General features: G+C 23.9%; 3 protein-coding genes across 3 annotated transcripts in view; 1 reads left to right on the top strand and 2 right to left on the bottom strand. All coding sequences in view use genetic code 6, as the record gives it.

The window, feature by feature from the left end:
* TTHERM_000223430 (H-type lectin domain protein) overlaps positions 1–711 on the bottom strand; it is a gene marked incomplete at both ends in the record, with an annotated part of 5,103 nt that extends 4,392 nt beyond the window's left edge. Inside the window, one exon of the mRNA XM_012797257.1 lies at positions 57–711. Within this exon, the coding sequence (XP_012652711.1) occupies positions 57–711 (655 nt within the window). The remainder of the gene's footprint in view (positions 1–56) is intronic.
* A 5,400-nt stretch (positions 712–6,111) lies between these two features.
* Positions 6,112–6,993, top strand: TTHERM_000223441 (hypothetical protein; the record flags this gene model as incomplete). Its single annotated transcript, XM_012797258.1, has 1 exon — positions 6,112–6,993. One exon carries the CDS (start codon positions 6,112–6,114, stop codon positions 6,991–6,993), a length of 882 nt encoding a protein of 293 aa, XP_012652712.1.
* A 3,729-nt stretch (positions 6,994–10,722) lies between these two features.
* On the bottom strand, positions 10,723–15,465 carry TTHERM_00224470 (H-type lectin domain protein; the record flags this gene model as incomplete). The annotated part of the gene is made up of 1 exon (XM_001014177.2): positions 10,723–15,465. The coding sequence occupies one exon, from the start codon at positions 15,463–15,465 to the stop codon at positions 10,723–10,725; it is 4,743 nt and encodes a 1,580-aa protein (XP_001014177.2).
* Positions 15,466–16,634: the final 1,169 nt, after the last annotated feature.

Raw genomic sequence — 16,634 nt, forward strand, 5'->3', positions numbered from 1 at the left:
TCTATTTAAGCAGAAGTTTTCCATGATACTGTATTATCTCCACCACATATTCTTACCTTAAGTATCAAAATTCATATAAGATTAGTATAACTAATCTATATCTGTAGATGAATTTTAATAAATTATAACAATATTTAAGTAAACAGTTGGAATATTAGAATTTGTAAATTATATTTTATAGTTTCTGCTATCAATTTTAGTTAATGCATATTATAGTTTTAAATTACTCCAATCGGTTCCTTAAAATCCATAAATAAAAGCAGCAATTTGTAAGATATCTTGTGTTCCTGTTATAGTTGTAGCTACGCTAGAAGAAAGCACCTTATATTGAACATCAATGTTAGGATCATCAATTGCCAGTATATTAAATCCTAATTAAGCAATAGTACATCCTAAAGATTTTAAATTATAATTAAGTTTTGTTTTCGTTAAATTATTAGTTGTCAGTAAAAATCCTTGATTACTGCTATTATCACTGCCATAGACGCTTAAAGAATAAACAATTTTGGGGATATTTTAAAACTTGCCTTAAGATATATCAAAATCATAATTTCTAGATTAATTTGAGCCTAATTAAGTACTTTTCCATATCTATTACTCAAGTTTTATCAACACTTTATCTGACTATATAATGTTGTATTATTGTTTTGTTTGATATATTAGGTTAAAGAGAAAAACAATTATAAGATATTAATTTTTGAAAAACTTCATGTGCTTCTTATTTTTGAATAATTAGTATTGTTTGAAAAATAAATTAATTATCAAATTTTGAATGATAAAAGTACAGTGGTTCTAATTATAAAGTACTCAATAAAATCTAAAACAGAGTTTTTTATTAACTTGTGGTAAATTTTTAGCTTCACAAAATTTACAAAATTGATATTAATTAAAATAGATAATAAATTAATTAACACTTGTTTTTCCTCTAATTAATAATAAATTAGCTAAAAGACAAACTTTATTTGTTTTTGCATATTTAGATATTATTTATATCATTTATAAACATACATAAATTTGGGAAAAAAATAATTAAATTTTATTTAAATTCAAGTTTTTTAATGATGAGAATTGCGTTTAAAAGAACTTACTATTGGTGATTAATTTCAAAAATAATAATATTATTTATTTATCCTCTCCCAAACAACTTTTGCTTTAAAAAAGTTAATTACTGTCTCCAATTTAAAATTTATTAACTTAATCAAAAATGAAAAATGGATAAAAATAATAATTTTTTAAACAAATTATTTACAATTAATACCAAAAGCCATTTTAGATATTTTATATTATGAAGCGAATTTCTATTATTACTTTATAAAATATGTAAAATAAAAATAGTAAGTTATTTTGTTTTAAATTCATTTTTATTTAAAAAATATCACAATCCAAAGATAATTTGTTAGTTAGAAAGAAAAAATGAAGAAAAAACTAGAAAAGAAATTAATGAATAATAATAAAAAATGAAAATGAAAATAAATAAATTAGTTAAATTAGAAAATAAAGAAAGAAAAATAATGCAAAGTAAAAAATTAAAAGTTAAAAAAAAATTAATAAATAAATAAAGAAAAAATTGATAAGCAGAAAAAATAAAAGAAAAACTAATCCAATTAATTTGTCATTTTTAAATACTGTAGAAGTTTGTGAGTTAGAATAAAAAAATGAAGAAAATATATCAAATAATAAAAAATGAATAATTAACAATCAACATAAAAATTGATTGAAAATAAATAAATATTATTAAATGAATATTTTTGTTTACATAAAAATGAATAAATTAATATATATGAGAATTTCTTTTAGTAAAATAAAATATTTAGTAACTTGAAAATTACATATTAAAAAATATTAGTATGAATAAATTAAATTTACCTCACTTTCAGCTCAAAATAGAGAGAGAACCTAATTAGATTTAAGTGAAGAATTTAAAAACTTTTTTTATTAATAAATATAAATTTAAAAGATATCAAAAAAATGAATAATTAATTCTCATAGATTGTTAAATATTTTTTCTATTATATGATTTATTATTTTTAAATATCGAATAGTTTTTTAAGGTAATTTAATAAATTATAACTATATTAAAAACTAATTTGTTTTTATTTCAAATTAATTTGTTAAAACAGAACTAATAAATTATAATAATTATCGAATATGAATTTATACATTTGCATTAAGCAAGAGATATCAAAAATAAGTTAGTGTAACATTTATTATTAAATCTTAATATCACTTTTTAATACTTATCCTTAAAAATATAGTAATACTTATAGATGTGAGTTCATATGTTAACTAAATTCTAGTAATTAAAGTCTTAAATTTTAATAAAATAATTTTTATTTAGTAGATTTTTTGGTTTTAGTCCAGTAAGTAATGAGGGGAGGGAATATTTAAAATATATCTTATTATTCTAATATATCATTAATTTTTTTTCAAGAACATACTTATTATTTAGGTATATATGTTTCGTGCACCAAATAAGTGTTTTTATTCCTATTTACTTAGGGGATCAGAAAGTTAATATTATTCAAATGTAAACTTCTTGAATCAAGTGTCAATAAAATTTCTATTATATATTTAAGTTTTATACCGCTTGATATAAATAATAAGAAAAAGAAAGCAGCTAGGATTAGGGAATATAATTAACAAAAAGAGATATTTCGATAGTAGAACCAAAAAAATGAAAAAAAAGATTTTATATTTTATTTTTATCTTTATAGTAAGTAGCAAGGTTAAACGGCAACATAAATTCATGATGAGATCATATAAATATTAGTTTAGAAATCACCTTGTTATCCATACGTCACTAAATGGATGAGAAAGTTCACCGGCCTAATGTTTCAGATGCTGATAGAGTAGGTATACCAATAACTATGACCACTGAAAAAAAATTCGAAAAGTTTGTCTAATGATAGAATATGATCTTTATTTATCAATTGAAGAAATACGGTGAGTTAAAGATTAGTAATGGCAATGTTTAGAGTATTCTTTCAAGTATTTTACAAGTTAAACGATTATCAAACAAATCTATTCCTCATCTTTTAAGCTTAATTAAAAGATAGTTAAATAATCATGAAAATTCGGATTATTTGTTTGACTAGATTCAATCGATCCTAAATTCTATACCTTAAGATGAATGGAGAAAAACATTCGATGAGTGAATCAAAATAATGGAATTATGAATACAGAATAATGGTGCATATTTTGTAATATTGATGTTATAAAAATTAAATTATTTCTTTATTATATAAAGTAAATGAAAATTGAATACTTGAAAAGATACATTTTATCATAATTTATATTTGTCATTCGTTAATAACATTATTTAGATATATCAATCAATATATGTCAAAAGATAGAGAAAATTGGCTCTATCAGAATATATCACTTAATTTGCATTAACTAGCTTTATATGAAGAAAAAATTTGCACTCTACTTATATGTTTATTGGTACCCCTAGTAAAAACATTTTGAATAGATTGACTATATATTTTTATATTAGTTAAGATAAAATTTAATAATCAATAAATTTTCGCAATGAAGCGAAAAAGTTTATGATGGGGTGGGTTGAATCTGGGCCCAGATTAATTTGTTATTATATTCATTGGAATGTATATAAAATTAAAATTGTTGTAAGTATAATCATATCTTAAATATATTATAATCAGGGCTGAGCCGATATGCATTTTGAGGAGTTTACTAATATTTAAATTTTTAATATATAATAAATAAAATATATTTAAAATAATTTAATATAATACCCGATTTAAATTAAATTTTTAATATTAAATTCTTCAAGCTTTTAGTTTCCCTTAAATTATAAATAATAAGCAATATATTAAGGAAATAGTAACTACAATTTTTATCTCCAATTATTTTTTAATTTTCAAATATGTTTTTAAGAAGAATATATTTATATAAAATATATAAAATAATAAGAGAATTAAATTATTATAATTATAATATTTCAATTTATACTGTTTTATCTAGAGCTGAGAATTGGATTTTTTTGCCATCTAATACTTGCTTAAATTTCTTATAGCTGTAAATTTATATTTTTTGAACAAGATGTTTGATTAGATCCAATACTTATATCTAGTTTATTTTCTTTGTTTTATTTGGTTTTAAAGTTCCTTATCAAGATTATTACTTTAATTATTATAACTGTCAAAGAAATTAGAGAAAAAATGATTAAGAGGATTAAGATAAAGGTTACATAAGTTATGAGCTAATTTGTGTCTTTAGAATTTAGGAAAACTCCAAAAATAGTTATTATTAACAAAAATGTAATGTCAAGAAATAGTGTTGAGTATAAATCTATTGAATAACTGAAAGGGTTGTAAACCCTTTTAAAAATTGTCTCAACAATCAATAAAGCAACTAGACCCCAAATAGTGAATCTAAGAATTTTTATTGTCAAGATAATAAAAGCACAGAAAATTATTTTTTTTAGTTCTAAAATGAAAAAGTAGTATTTCCCTAAAAAGCTTTCTCTTTCAAAGTACAAAGAAATAACTGAATAGGATTTTTCTAAATAAGAGTGACCTCTCGTTATTTTGAAGAGCCAGATCAGCTAGGTCACATACATAAAACAAAATAATCCAATGCATATGTAATCAATCATTAATTACTATTTAAAATCAATGCTAATTAAGGAAAAAATTAAAAAATTTGAATTAATTTAAGTTGTTAAAATTAATAAATTCCATTTGAAAATCATTCCGAATTTTAGCAGTTTTTTTTTGCAGATCTCATAGAAATGGATAATAGCAGCTATTAATAGAAAGAGAGTTATTGTTGATAAAGGTATTAAACTTGAATAAATAAATCTATTTTGCTACTTTGCCTCTAAAATGGGATCATGATAGTTTAATATACCAGTATTAGATTAGGTATCTTAAAGAATTCTTTTTGATTTATTACTTTCAAGAAATGAAAAATCAAAAATGGATTTTTGATTTTTATTTGCTCTTAAATTATTAAGAAGAAGTCTTTGACTCTTTAATGTAGGATCTGAATTATTATTAGGGTTATTATTTTTATTGTTATCATTATTGAGATTATATAAATTGTTAATATTGTATTTTGTATAAAAGTTAAAAATATAATTTATGGATTATCCTTGATCATAATTTACAAAGGCAAAATCACCTATTAATTGCTAGAGTACATATGAGTATGTGACTGCTGGACTGACATTTAAAATGAGTCCAAAAGAAATTACTGGAAATCCAATAATATTTAAATATTAATGAGTGCTTTATAAAATGCTCTAAACTTATTCTATCTTTTGGCAGTTAGGTTAATTTATTTCGATGTAACCTGATTTGCATTCACATTACTAAGTTTCATAATTGTATTATCTTGAATCGGAAGCACATATAAGGCAATCTTTAACTGTCAAACCACTGCATTATTTGCAGGTAAAATGGCATAGCTAATTAGGAATATAATCTGGGTTATTAATGTCATAGACACTGCATAAATTTGAGTTTGAACAAACTTAGCATAATTCAGTGCAATTTTATGAGCATTAATTATTACTGTCTGCAAATTTGTTATTGTTGCAGTAACTACAGTTTCCGTTCTAAAGTTAAAAACCTGAAAGGCATTTAGTGCAAGTCATTCCATCACTACTACATGACTGGCAATGATTTTAAGGGCATTTTATGCATTTATTGTAAAATTTAATGTAATAGTATCCTTCATTACAAGTGCATACTTAATTACCTAAACTATTAGTACTTAAAGTAGCATTTTAAATACATCTATCGCATATTGAGCTAAGCTAACAAGTCTAACACATAGAAAGCTAGCAAGAAATACATTGGGTACCATCAGAAGAAAATCCATATCCTTATTTTTAGCAAATACATTAATTATTATTATTCAGAGAAGCATTTGCTATGCAGCTAGTACAACTGATATTGGTTTTATCAGAGCAAGTTAAACATTGATTGTTACATTGTTCACAGTCTCTAGTGTTTAGGTCAAAATATTTACCTGACAAACAATTTAAGAAACAAGAATTACCATTTAAATAGTAAGGATTTTAGCAAGCGCTGCAATTACTGAAACTGTTTGAGCATAAACTGCAGCCTTTTTAGCATATTTAGCATGTTGAGATTCCATTTTTAATATTTAAGTATAATCCATCAAAACACTACGTGCACTCATTACTACTTGGTCCGTTGCAGTACTTACAAGATAAGTCACAGGTTTAGCAAATTAAAAGACTGTCACAATATGTTTGCAAAGGTTAACTTAATGTACAACTATTTTAGTAAAAATATGCTTAAGGGAAGCATTGCTAACATTAATTTGAAGCTGTACCTGTACAAACTTTGCAATTTTAAGAGCAACTTTAGCATGTATAGTAATTTAAACCGTTTGTTATTTAGCAATAAGCTCCATCTGGATTTGTATTATAGCATGAGTTATTAAATAAATATTGCTATGGCTGACATGAAAGACAAGTTTCTGCAGTGTTTTAGCATGTTAAACATTTAGAAGAGTCACAGTTATAGCAAGTATTTGATAGCAAATATTAATTAGATTAGCAAGAGGTACAAAAATCTGCAGAATTTATGCAATTCACACATTTAGTTAAATCACACGAATAACAAATATTGTTACTATCACAGTATGTTGAATTTTGTTTAGAGTTATAGCATATATTGTTATAAAGATAATAACCTGTAATACATTATTTGCAAATTTACAATGTTGAATCACAAGACTTGCAATTCGTCACATTACAATCTTAGCAAACAAATGTTGTGTTGTCACAATATATGCCATCTTATACTCCTTAAATACATTAACCATTATATGAATAAGGATAGGTAACCATACAAGTTAAGCATTAGTTTTTTTAAGTCCCAGAGCAAGTTTAGCAAGTAGAATAGCAGGGCTAGCAATTTTAATATGTCTAAAGATCTATAATAGTTTATGTACAAACAGTTTATGGTGGCTAGGAAGATAAGCATGTTTTGCTGACAGAGTCATAGAATTAATTGGAAGCACAGCTTGTGCAATCATTAATGTTAGGTCCAGTACATCCATAACAAGCAGAGTTACATTGAGAGCATGGGTACATAATATATGTATTATATTGCAATGGAAAAGTATTTAATTAATCGTTATATGTTTGGCTATTTACACTAGAACAATTACTAACACATTGATAATCATTAGCTACTTTTATAACGAAGTTTCCTGCTGGACAAGTTCTCATCATTAACTAAAATACAGAAATAGAAACCCAGGGAATATATCCAGTATTACTTTTAACAACAATATTAATTTATGATCCACTGATTAAATTTGGATTTTGCTAATCAACTCCAAAATCAAATGAAATGTTACTCGCGTCATACCAATAATTGAGTCCATAAAAGGCAATGTCATTATTAGAAAGCTATGTACTTAATTAATAGTTTTTAGACTATGGAGATATTGGGATGTTTATTTAGTTGCTATTAGTAAATTAAAATGAATAAAGCAGAGAATCAAAACCAGGATCGTCATATATCAATAAAATATTAAAATCTATAGAGTCCATATTTGCAAATAAAGTTTCTTAGTATTTGAGATCGATTACATTAGCAGAAATAGAAGAAAAAAATTTAAATTACATATTAGCAAAAGCTATATTGCCTTTATAACCTGAAACAAAAGCACAATAACCTATAATATTATTAGGAGTACTAAATGACTTAGAGCCTCCGCTACCAAATGTACCTTAGTATTAAACAGAATTAGGATAATCTGTCGCTAGTATACCAATTTTCACTTTATACAGTTAGTGGCCTGAATTTGCCTGAATTTTAACAGTCACTTAAGTATTAGAGACTGATATTGTGGATAAACTAAATCCAACACTTCCATTTATGTTTGAATTTATCTAAAGAATATTGTAAGTTATTTTCGGAGTATTCTAAAATGGAGTAAGAAAATTAACAGTTTATTAGGCCTAAGTTGTTGAAGAGGAAACAATTTCAAGGTAGAAGATTTATGCTCTATCGGACTATCTGTATATAAATTAGCTATTAATATAACAGGTGAGAAAGCTTACGAGGAAGTAAAGTGAGGAAAGTTAATATTTAAAAGATATCATATATATATGCTTTTCCTAATTTTTTTAGCGAGAGGAGTATTATCTAATATTATTAATCTTATCTTATATAATATTATTATTGAAATCAGGTCAAAAAATTAGTTAATTTCTTAACACTTAGTAAATTAAAACAATCAAAATCAAAATATTTATTGATGTCAATATTGGATTCAAAAATTTATAAAATAATTTTTAAATTTTGTAAAAAACACTACATTAAATTATATTTTATTTTTAAAATTCTATTTTTCTTCAAAATATTTTGCCAACAATATTGTAAATTCTCACAAATAAAATTAAAATGTCTGCCCTTAATATTTTCGGCAATTAATTAACAAGGATTTACAGTATTATAATTATCTTTTAAATTTTTCCTTTATATTATATTCCTCTCTTCATGAAGATAAAGAATGTAAATTACAAATCAAATATTAGTTTCTGATCCTTTTATGTTACACCTGCTAATTATTATTATTAATCACTTATTTTTTTTTGGCATCATAATATATCTAAATTTTAAATAGATTGCATCTTATTTATTTAAAATTTGTCTTTCTTAATAATATTATTGGGGTATTAATAATATAATAAACAAAAACAATTAGGCAGAATCCTATTACTTTAAGATTTATTGTTCATCTGAGCTCAAAGATTTAATTTAATAACCTTTATAGATACCAAACAAAACTTATAAATTCATTCATTGTTTTTAATTTGGATTTAAGTTAATGGTAGCACGTATTGGCATGCAATAACTAACTAAAATTATAACATGTAAAAAATATTTTACATTTTCAACAAAAGTCCTAATAAATTTTTAGTAGACATAAATTTAAATGTAATCTGTAATGCATAAATGTATCCAATCTTTATTAAAATATTGCTTTATTTATATAAATTAAAAATTAAGAATAAATGATGATTTTTATTCCACTAATACCATAAAAAACCTTCCTATAAAATAAAATAGAATTATGAATGTAACGAAAAAGTAAAACATATATATCTGTTTATATTTCAGTATAAATTTCTACTTTATTTACTAAAAATTAACCCTTTATGGTTAAAGATATTTAAAGATAAATCTGATAAATTCTAAATTAAGCTCAAAAGTAAATCTTTTTTTGAAATAAATTTATCTTTCTTTCCAATTGCAAATTTAAAAATTTAGCTTACAATTATTTATTTTGTACAAATAATTATGCGCTCTATTAAAATGTCTTTTTTCCAAAACTTAATCTGAAAATATTAGCTAAAATTATACTCTAAATACCAATTCCTTAAAAATATTCTGGTATTTAAAAACCTTAAATAATTTAATTTCCATTCTTTAGTAAAAGGAAAATTTAAATTATTCCCTATTATCTTAGGGTTTCAAAGTAAAAATAGAAAATATCTTTAATGATAATAGCCAAATAAATCAAATAATTAATCGAAAAAAACAAATTATTAAGTGTTTCTCTCTTTCTCTTTCTATAATCTAAAAATGTTCTAATTTAAATGTAAATAAAATATTAAAATTAATAAAATCTATTTTATGTTTTAAATTAAGATTTTTAAATTCAAAAAAATGGTGAATATTTTAATTTACACTTTTCAAACTTAAAAAATGATAATTTGCTTACTAAGATTCTACAAAAATAGTTATACAAAAAAAAGAAATTTGGCAAGTAAAATATAAAATTAAAAGATATAAAATAAATAAAAGGTAAATAATCAATTTAGATACTTATTAAATAAGAATTTGATAGAGTAGATAATCTACATAAGCAAGTATTTAATTCTTTATCAAAAGGACTATTTATGTTATAGTTTATTACTTTTTGTTACAGAGCTATCATTTGTTAAAAAATCTAAGTTATAGCCACAAAGTTAATAAAAATTTTTATTATTTAGATATAAATGTATATTCACATTAAAATTGTCAATAAATATTTTGATCTTTATCTTTTGTGGATTTATATTTGAATATTTTTGTTAATTAGCTTTCCCAAATTAGATATTTTTATTACTATTTTTATTTTATAGGTTTTAGTAAAGAGCTATTTTAAACAGTTTTTCATCAATAACATTTAAATAATAATTGTTAAGAATTAAAATAACTGATAATTAATTATGTAAAATAAATATAAAATAAATTTTGTTAATTAACCATTTCTTTTTATTTTGTTTAGAATTAATAATCTTTTGTTAATTAGATATAAAAATTCTATTACAGTAGTATTAAAACTAAGAAGGTAGTAAATTAGATAACTAAATTATCAATTTATTTATTCTTAAAATAAAAATTATGTATCTATTTATAATATTATCTTAATTAAAAGCATTACAAAGGGAGAGCAAATTTTGAAATTTTAATAGATAGATTTGAATTAAGATACTATTTTTTAAATATAAAATATTTTTATTGAATATAAAATTTTGGTAAAAATATAATTATTTTATATTATAAAAATACAAAAATTCATGAAAATATTTATCTTATATAAATTCTGAAAGCCTTTAATTAAAAATTGAACATAACTATTAAAAAATAATGAAATAGTAAATAAACAAAAATATAATTATTCATTTTTTTTATTTAAAATGTATTTATTAATTAATTAGCTTCAATTATTTATGTTTTGAATAGGATTTTTTTGCCATTTAACACGTGTGGTTATATTTTTCATTTCAAGATTAAAGCTTTGAGAAATTGATCTACGAGTTGTAGATGTGTAGTAACTTAAATCTAACTTTTCTTTGATTGTATTTTTTTTATTTTTTATAAGCTTTATGACCAAAAAAGCTACAAAGCATAATGAACAGATTGTAAAGATCATTAGAAAAATCAGGACTAAAGTTGCTATTAAAACGAGTTACTGTTCATCTTTTGAATTTAAAAATACTCCGTAGAGGATAATTAAAACAGCAAATAATATATCAGTTAGCAGGGTAAAATATAAACTAATCTTGTCGCTGAATGGGTTCACCCATTTTTTTACTAAAATTTCTAAAATAAGAATAAAAACAATTGCCCAAACAGAAAACTTAACATAGTTAAAAGCAAGAGAAATGATTGAACAAAATACAATTTTTTTTACTTCAATTAGTAAAAAGTAATATCTTCCTATAAAGCTTGTCGTATCTAATGAAGATTTTAATATCTAGTATGATTAGTCTTATTATTCTGCTTTTTTACACTTATATGTTATCCATACCAAAAAAATTGTATAAAATACTCCAAATAATCCTAAAAATACAAAATCAATGAGTTGTTATTTTTAGAAACTTAAATTAAATAAGGAGATAATCAGAAAATTTGATGTGATTACAAACAATAGAATGAAGATATTCCATTTAAAAAGATAGGTGTATTTCAATATAATTTGAGTCTTTAGTTCATATAAGTGCAAGCAAGCACATATAATTAAAAATAAAGCTAAAGCACTAAGAGGAATAAAGCTGGCTTAGAAAAAACTTTCCTAAAGTTCAACTGCCAAAAATGTATCTTTGTTTTGTAAAATTTATGTATTTTAATCTGAACTAAGAATTCTAGATACTCTAAGAGTTGGATTGCTGGTAGAGTCTTAGCTTTCCTTTTTGTTAAAAATCTCAAAGGAATTATATTTTGTGTAGAGCTTTAAAACATTATTTATAGAGTTTTATTGATAATCGGTATGATTTATGAAGGAAAGATCTCCAATTAACTATTAAATTTAGTACTAGTACATAACAGATGGGATATTAATTAAGAAAAGACCTAGCGTTTGTACAGGAAACGATATTATATTTAACTTCTAGTGAACTTCTACTAGTAAGCTGTCTACTTGTTGTATCTTTTTACAATCTTACTAACCATTCTCTATATAATTCTGCTTACATTCACATTTCTATGTTTGCAAATTATATTCTCTAGTTTATGAAGAACACAATAAACAGGCCGTATCTTTAGAGCTACTGCATTCCTTACAACTAAAATGACAAAGCTCTTTTGGAAAGTAATTCGGTTCGTTAATTAGATACATACTGCATTCTGATTAATTTGAGCAAGCCTAGCATAAATTTGGGCAATCCATTTCGCATTCATTTTTCTCATTAGCAAATTTATAGTTGCTGCAAAACTGACAATATCCTTTATTGTAATGAAAACCATCTAGGCATTTCAAGCAGCTTTTCCCATCATCAGAACAAGCTTTACAATTTTTCTAGGGGCATTTTTAGCATTTTTAATATGATTAAGAATAAAAATAACCTTCCTTACAAATACATTTTTCTTCTCCATTAGACTCAACATTTAAATAGGCATTTTCAATACAAATATCACATTTATTGCTATGTTCACAAGACTTGCATCTAGAAGTTTGGCATGGTAAACACTAAGTACCATCAGACGAGAGCCCAAAACCCTGTTAAGAGCATATGCATTAATTATTTGAATTTAGATTTGCAGAATCTATACAGCTCAAGCAGCCTTTAATAGTTTTATCAGAACATGTCTAGCAATACTCACTACAAGAAGAGCATATTCTTTCTTACAAATCAAAGTATTCATTTCTTTTACAGTCCAGCAAGCATTTGTTTTCTTTCAGATAGTAAGGATTTTGGCAGCTGCTGCAGTTATCAAAAAAATTTTAACAAAGACTACAGCCTTTTTAGCAGACTTAACAAGTATTTTCTTATTTGCTCTGATTTAGGTAATATCCATCATAGCATTCTGAACATTGTGTACTTGTAGGACCTGTACATGATTTGCAAGAGGCATCACATTCATGGCAAATAAAATTTTCACAGTAAGTTTGCTTAGGTTAGATTAATGAACAAGTATTTTTATAGAAATATATTTAATCATTACATTCTTAGCATTATTATGGATCAGGGCCAGTACAAAATTTGCAATTCTCAGAGCATTTTTCGCATGTTTGATAATTTAAATTGCTAACATTTTTACAAAATGCACCATTTGGATTTTAATTATAGCATTTGTTGTTAAAAAAATATTGCTGAGCTTAGCAAGACAAACAAAAGTCAGAAGAGTTCTAGCAAGTTAAGCATTTTTTGGAATCACAATCAAAGCAAATAAAATCTTAATCACAGTAAGTAAAACCAGGTTATTGATTAAAGCATTAGGATTTATATAAGAACTGCTGACTTAAACAAGAGGTACATTAATTTTTGTAAGGACCTAAACATTCTTTACATTCATCATGACATTTTTAGCAAATATTATTTTAATCACAATAAGTTGAAGGAGGTTTTACTTGAAAGCACTGATTTTAATAAAAGAAATACCCAGAAATGCAAGTATCGTATTGATTAGGTTAATCGCCACTACAATTTGCACAAGACTAAAAACAAGCAGAGCATCTTTTAAAAATTTCGTTATTTTACAGGTCTAAGCAGAAAGTTTTATCAGGTTAATTGTTATAGCAAACTCCATTAAATAAATATTAATCATTTTGGCAAGATGTACATTTGTCTGGAGCATCAACACAAGTTACACATTTTTTCAAATCACAATCTTTGCAAACTAAATTTTAATCACAATATGTACCAGATTATTTTGTAGATGAACAAGTATTCTGGTATAAGTATTGGTTTTTAAAGCAAGAAGTACAATTATTATCCATTCCAGCTGTACATTCCTAGCAACTTTTGTCACAAGGATAGCAAATTAAATTAGAATCACAGTAAGTACCAGTTTATTAATTATCGAAGCATTAATTATTATTAAAGTACTTTCCTGCTAAACATTCACTACATTAATTGCTTTACTGGCCTGAGCATTTAGAACAGTTTTAACTGCACCTAACACAATCATATTAAATCAAAATTTAATTATAATTACAGAAAGTGTACTGTTATTAGCTAGAATAGCAAACATTTTCAAGCAGGTATTATCCATTTTAACATTAAGTACATTTATCTAAAGAATCAATACAATTTACACACTTAGATTGATCACATAATTAGCAGATATTGTTATTATCGCAATATGTGTGGTCTTATTTTGAGTTATAGCAAGTATTGTTAAACAAATACCATGTATCTATACATAGTAGGCATTATTAGAGAGTTGAGTCACATTTTTTGCAATTGCTAATTAAGCAATCTTTGCAAGTTTTAGTGACATTATCACAAAAAACTCCAACTTACTAATCATTAACACATAATCTGTTATAAGAATAAGGGTAGTTTTCTGAGCAAGTAATGCATTAATTGATGCCTCCACCTGAACAAGTTTTGCATGTTTGATTACATGGCTAGCAACTTTAATAGCTTTAAGAATTCTTATTCACCTGCTAGCAAAATGTTTGGTTTGGTTAATTATCTAAACAAACATTATTTGTCTCATCATAATACTAATTTGAATGGCAACTATTGCAATTTGTGTTTTGAGGTCCAGAGCAACTATAGCAAGAGGAGTGACATGGAGAACAAGAGTTCATCTTATAGGTACTGTAATCTAAAGGAAAATTATTGATAGAATCGTTGTAGGTTGATATATCAACTGCTGAGCAATCACTGACACATTAATAATCGCTTCCCACTTTGATGATAAAGTTACTAGGAGGACAATACCTAATCATTAGCTCAAATACGGAAATAGTTAACCAGCTAATATAACCTTTATGGTTATAAATTTTTAAATTGATTTTTGAGTTGGTGATTATTTATTAAGAATTTGATTAGTTAACTTCAAAGTTATATTCAAAATTACTATGATCATTCCAATAACCCATTCCATAAAAAATCTGATCTTATTCAGATAGCTACGTGTTTTGTGAATAAGATTTATCATCAACGAAACTGCTCAAGGAAAATTCTGAACTTGTTGTAAATTTAAATGAGTATAATTAAAACCAAGGCTAGTTTGTTTCGTAAATAGCCAAAGCATTAAAATCTATGGATTTCATATTACCTCCTAGTGTCTCATCATAATATAATTAAAGCTATTAACCATTCACTTATGAAGAGAATTTGAATTAAATAATAGCAAATGCTATATCACCTACATAAGCATATACAAATGCGCAGTACCCAACTATTTTTCCTGGTGCTGTAAAGGTCTAGCTTCCTTCTTTATTAAACGTTCCTTAAAACTAAACTGAATTTGGAAAATCTGTAGCCAAAATCCCTATCCTTATATTATAGAGAGTATGTCCTGGCTTGGCTTTTATCTCAACCTAAAGTTAAGTATTAGAAACAGAAATAGTGTTTACTTCAAAACCAATAGTGTACTCTATATTTGTTTTAATCTTAAGTAAATTGTAAGTTATTTTTGGCACATTTAGAAACTAGGTCTTAAAAGTGACAGTTTTTGAGGCTTATGTGCATGTTGAATCTACTATTTGCAGATATTAAATATCCATTCTATCAGATTGTTTGTATATAAAATCACAAACAATCTTTTAAGAGAATGTTAAAATAGTAAAGCAAAATATAAAAAAGCTGAACTTATTTTTCATTTGATTGAATTTAATTTAATGATTCGAGTTTCTTATATCAATTGAAATTAATAATATCTAATTTATTTATATAATATTATTCATATCGAACTATTGATCAACCACTAGAACTTTAATTAAGCTAGTTCATTTTATTTACTTCTAGAAAAAGGATAGTTAGTTAGATAAATTAAAAAATGAAGAATTCATGATATTATTTTTCAAATAAAATGAGATAAATCCTAAAAAAATATAATTAAAAAATAATTTTAAATAGCAGAACTATAAGATTTATATTTTAAGTAAAAAAGTGCACAAAAAGATTATTTTTAAAGCAGCGTAACTTAATAGAGTAAATTAGATGATATCTTTTCTCATAAAAGTCAAATCTTTTATAATTTAATTAAATATTGCGCACTTTATTTTGTCAAAACATAAGATAGATAATATTATAATTTTTTTCATAATATTAAAGGTTTTTCTTAATAGATTTATAAAATAAAGAAACTCAGAGCCTGCTTAAAATTTATTAATTGAATTATAGATAAATAAAGATAGACAACTATCCAAAGTTACTTTTGATAGATCATCTAAGAAAGCATAAATTAAAATTTACCTTACAATATTTTACAAGCAAAAATTAAAGTAATTAAAAAACATATCCCCACACATTTTTTATTTACTTACCCCTAAGTAAATCTTTGAAATAAAGTAATAAAAGACATACAAATAATATAAATACATAAGGATTCAAAATACATTTATTATTTTAGCTTGTAATAATTATGCCTATTACATCATAAATTTATTAAAAATAAATAGCTATTGTCCATAACCAAACATTTACCTTTTATATTAGTAAAATGTAAAATTTATTTTTTTAAGGATATTTAATAGAAATGTAAATAAAATAAATTTCATGATATAACGTGTGCCTAGATCTAATAAATTTATACATAATTTTTTAATTTATACAGTTGATGAAAATTAATTCATCAAAAAGTAATAAATTTAATTAAAATAATTTATTAAAAATTAATGGTTTTATGTTAGATATAATGTAAAGCCTTAATTATTTTTTAGTTGATTATAAT

This window comes from Tetrahymena thermophila (genome assembly GCF_000189635.1).
Source record: "Tetrahymena thermophila SB210 genomic scaffold scf_8254665, whole genome shotgun sequence".
Taxonomy (NCBI): Eukaryota; Ciliophora; class Oligohymenophorea; order Hymenostomatida; family Tetrahymenidae; genus Tetrahymena; species Tetrahymena thermophila.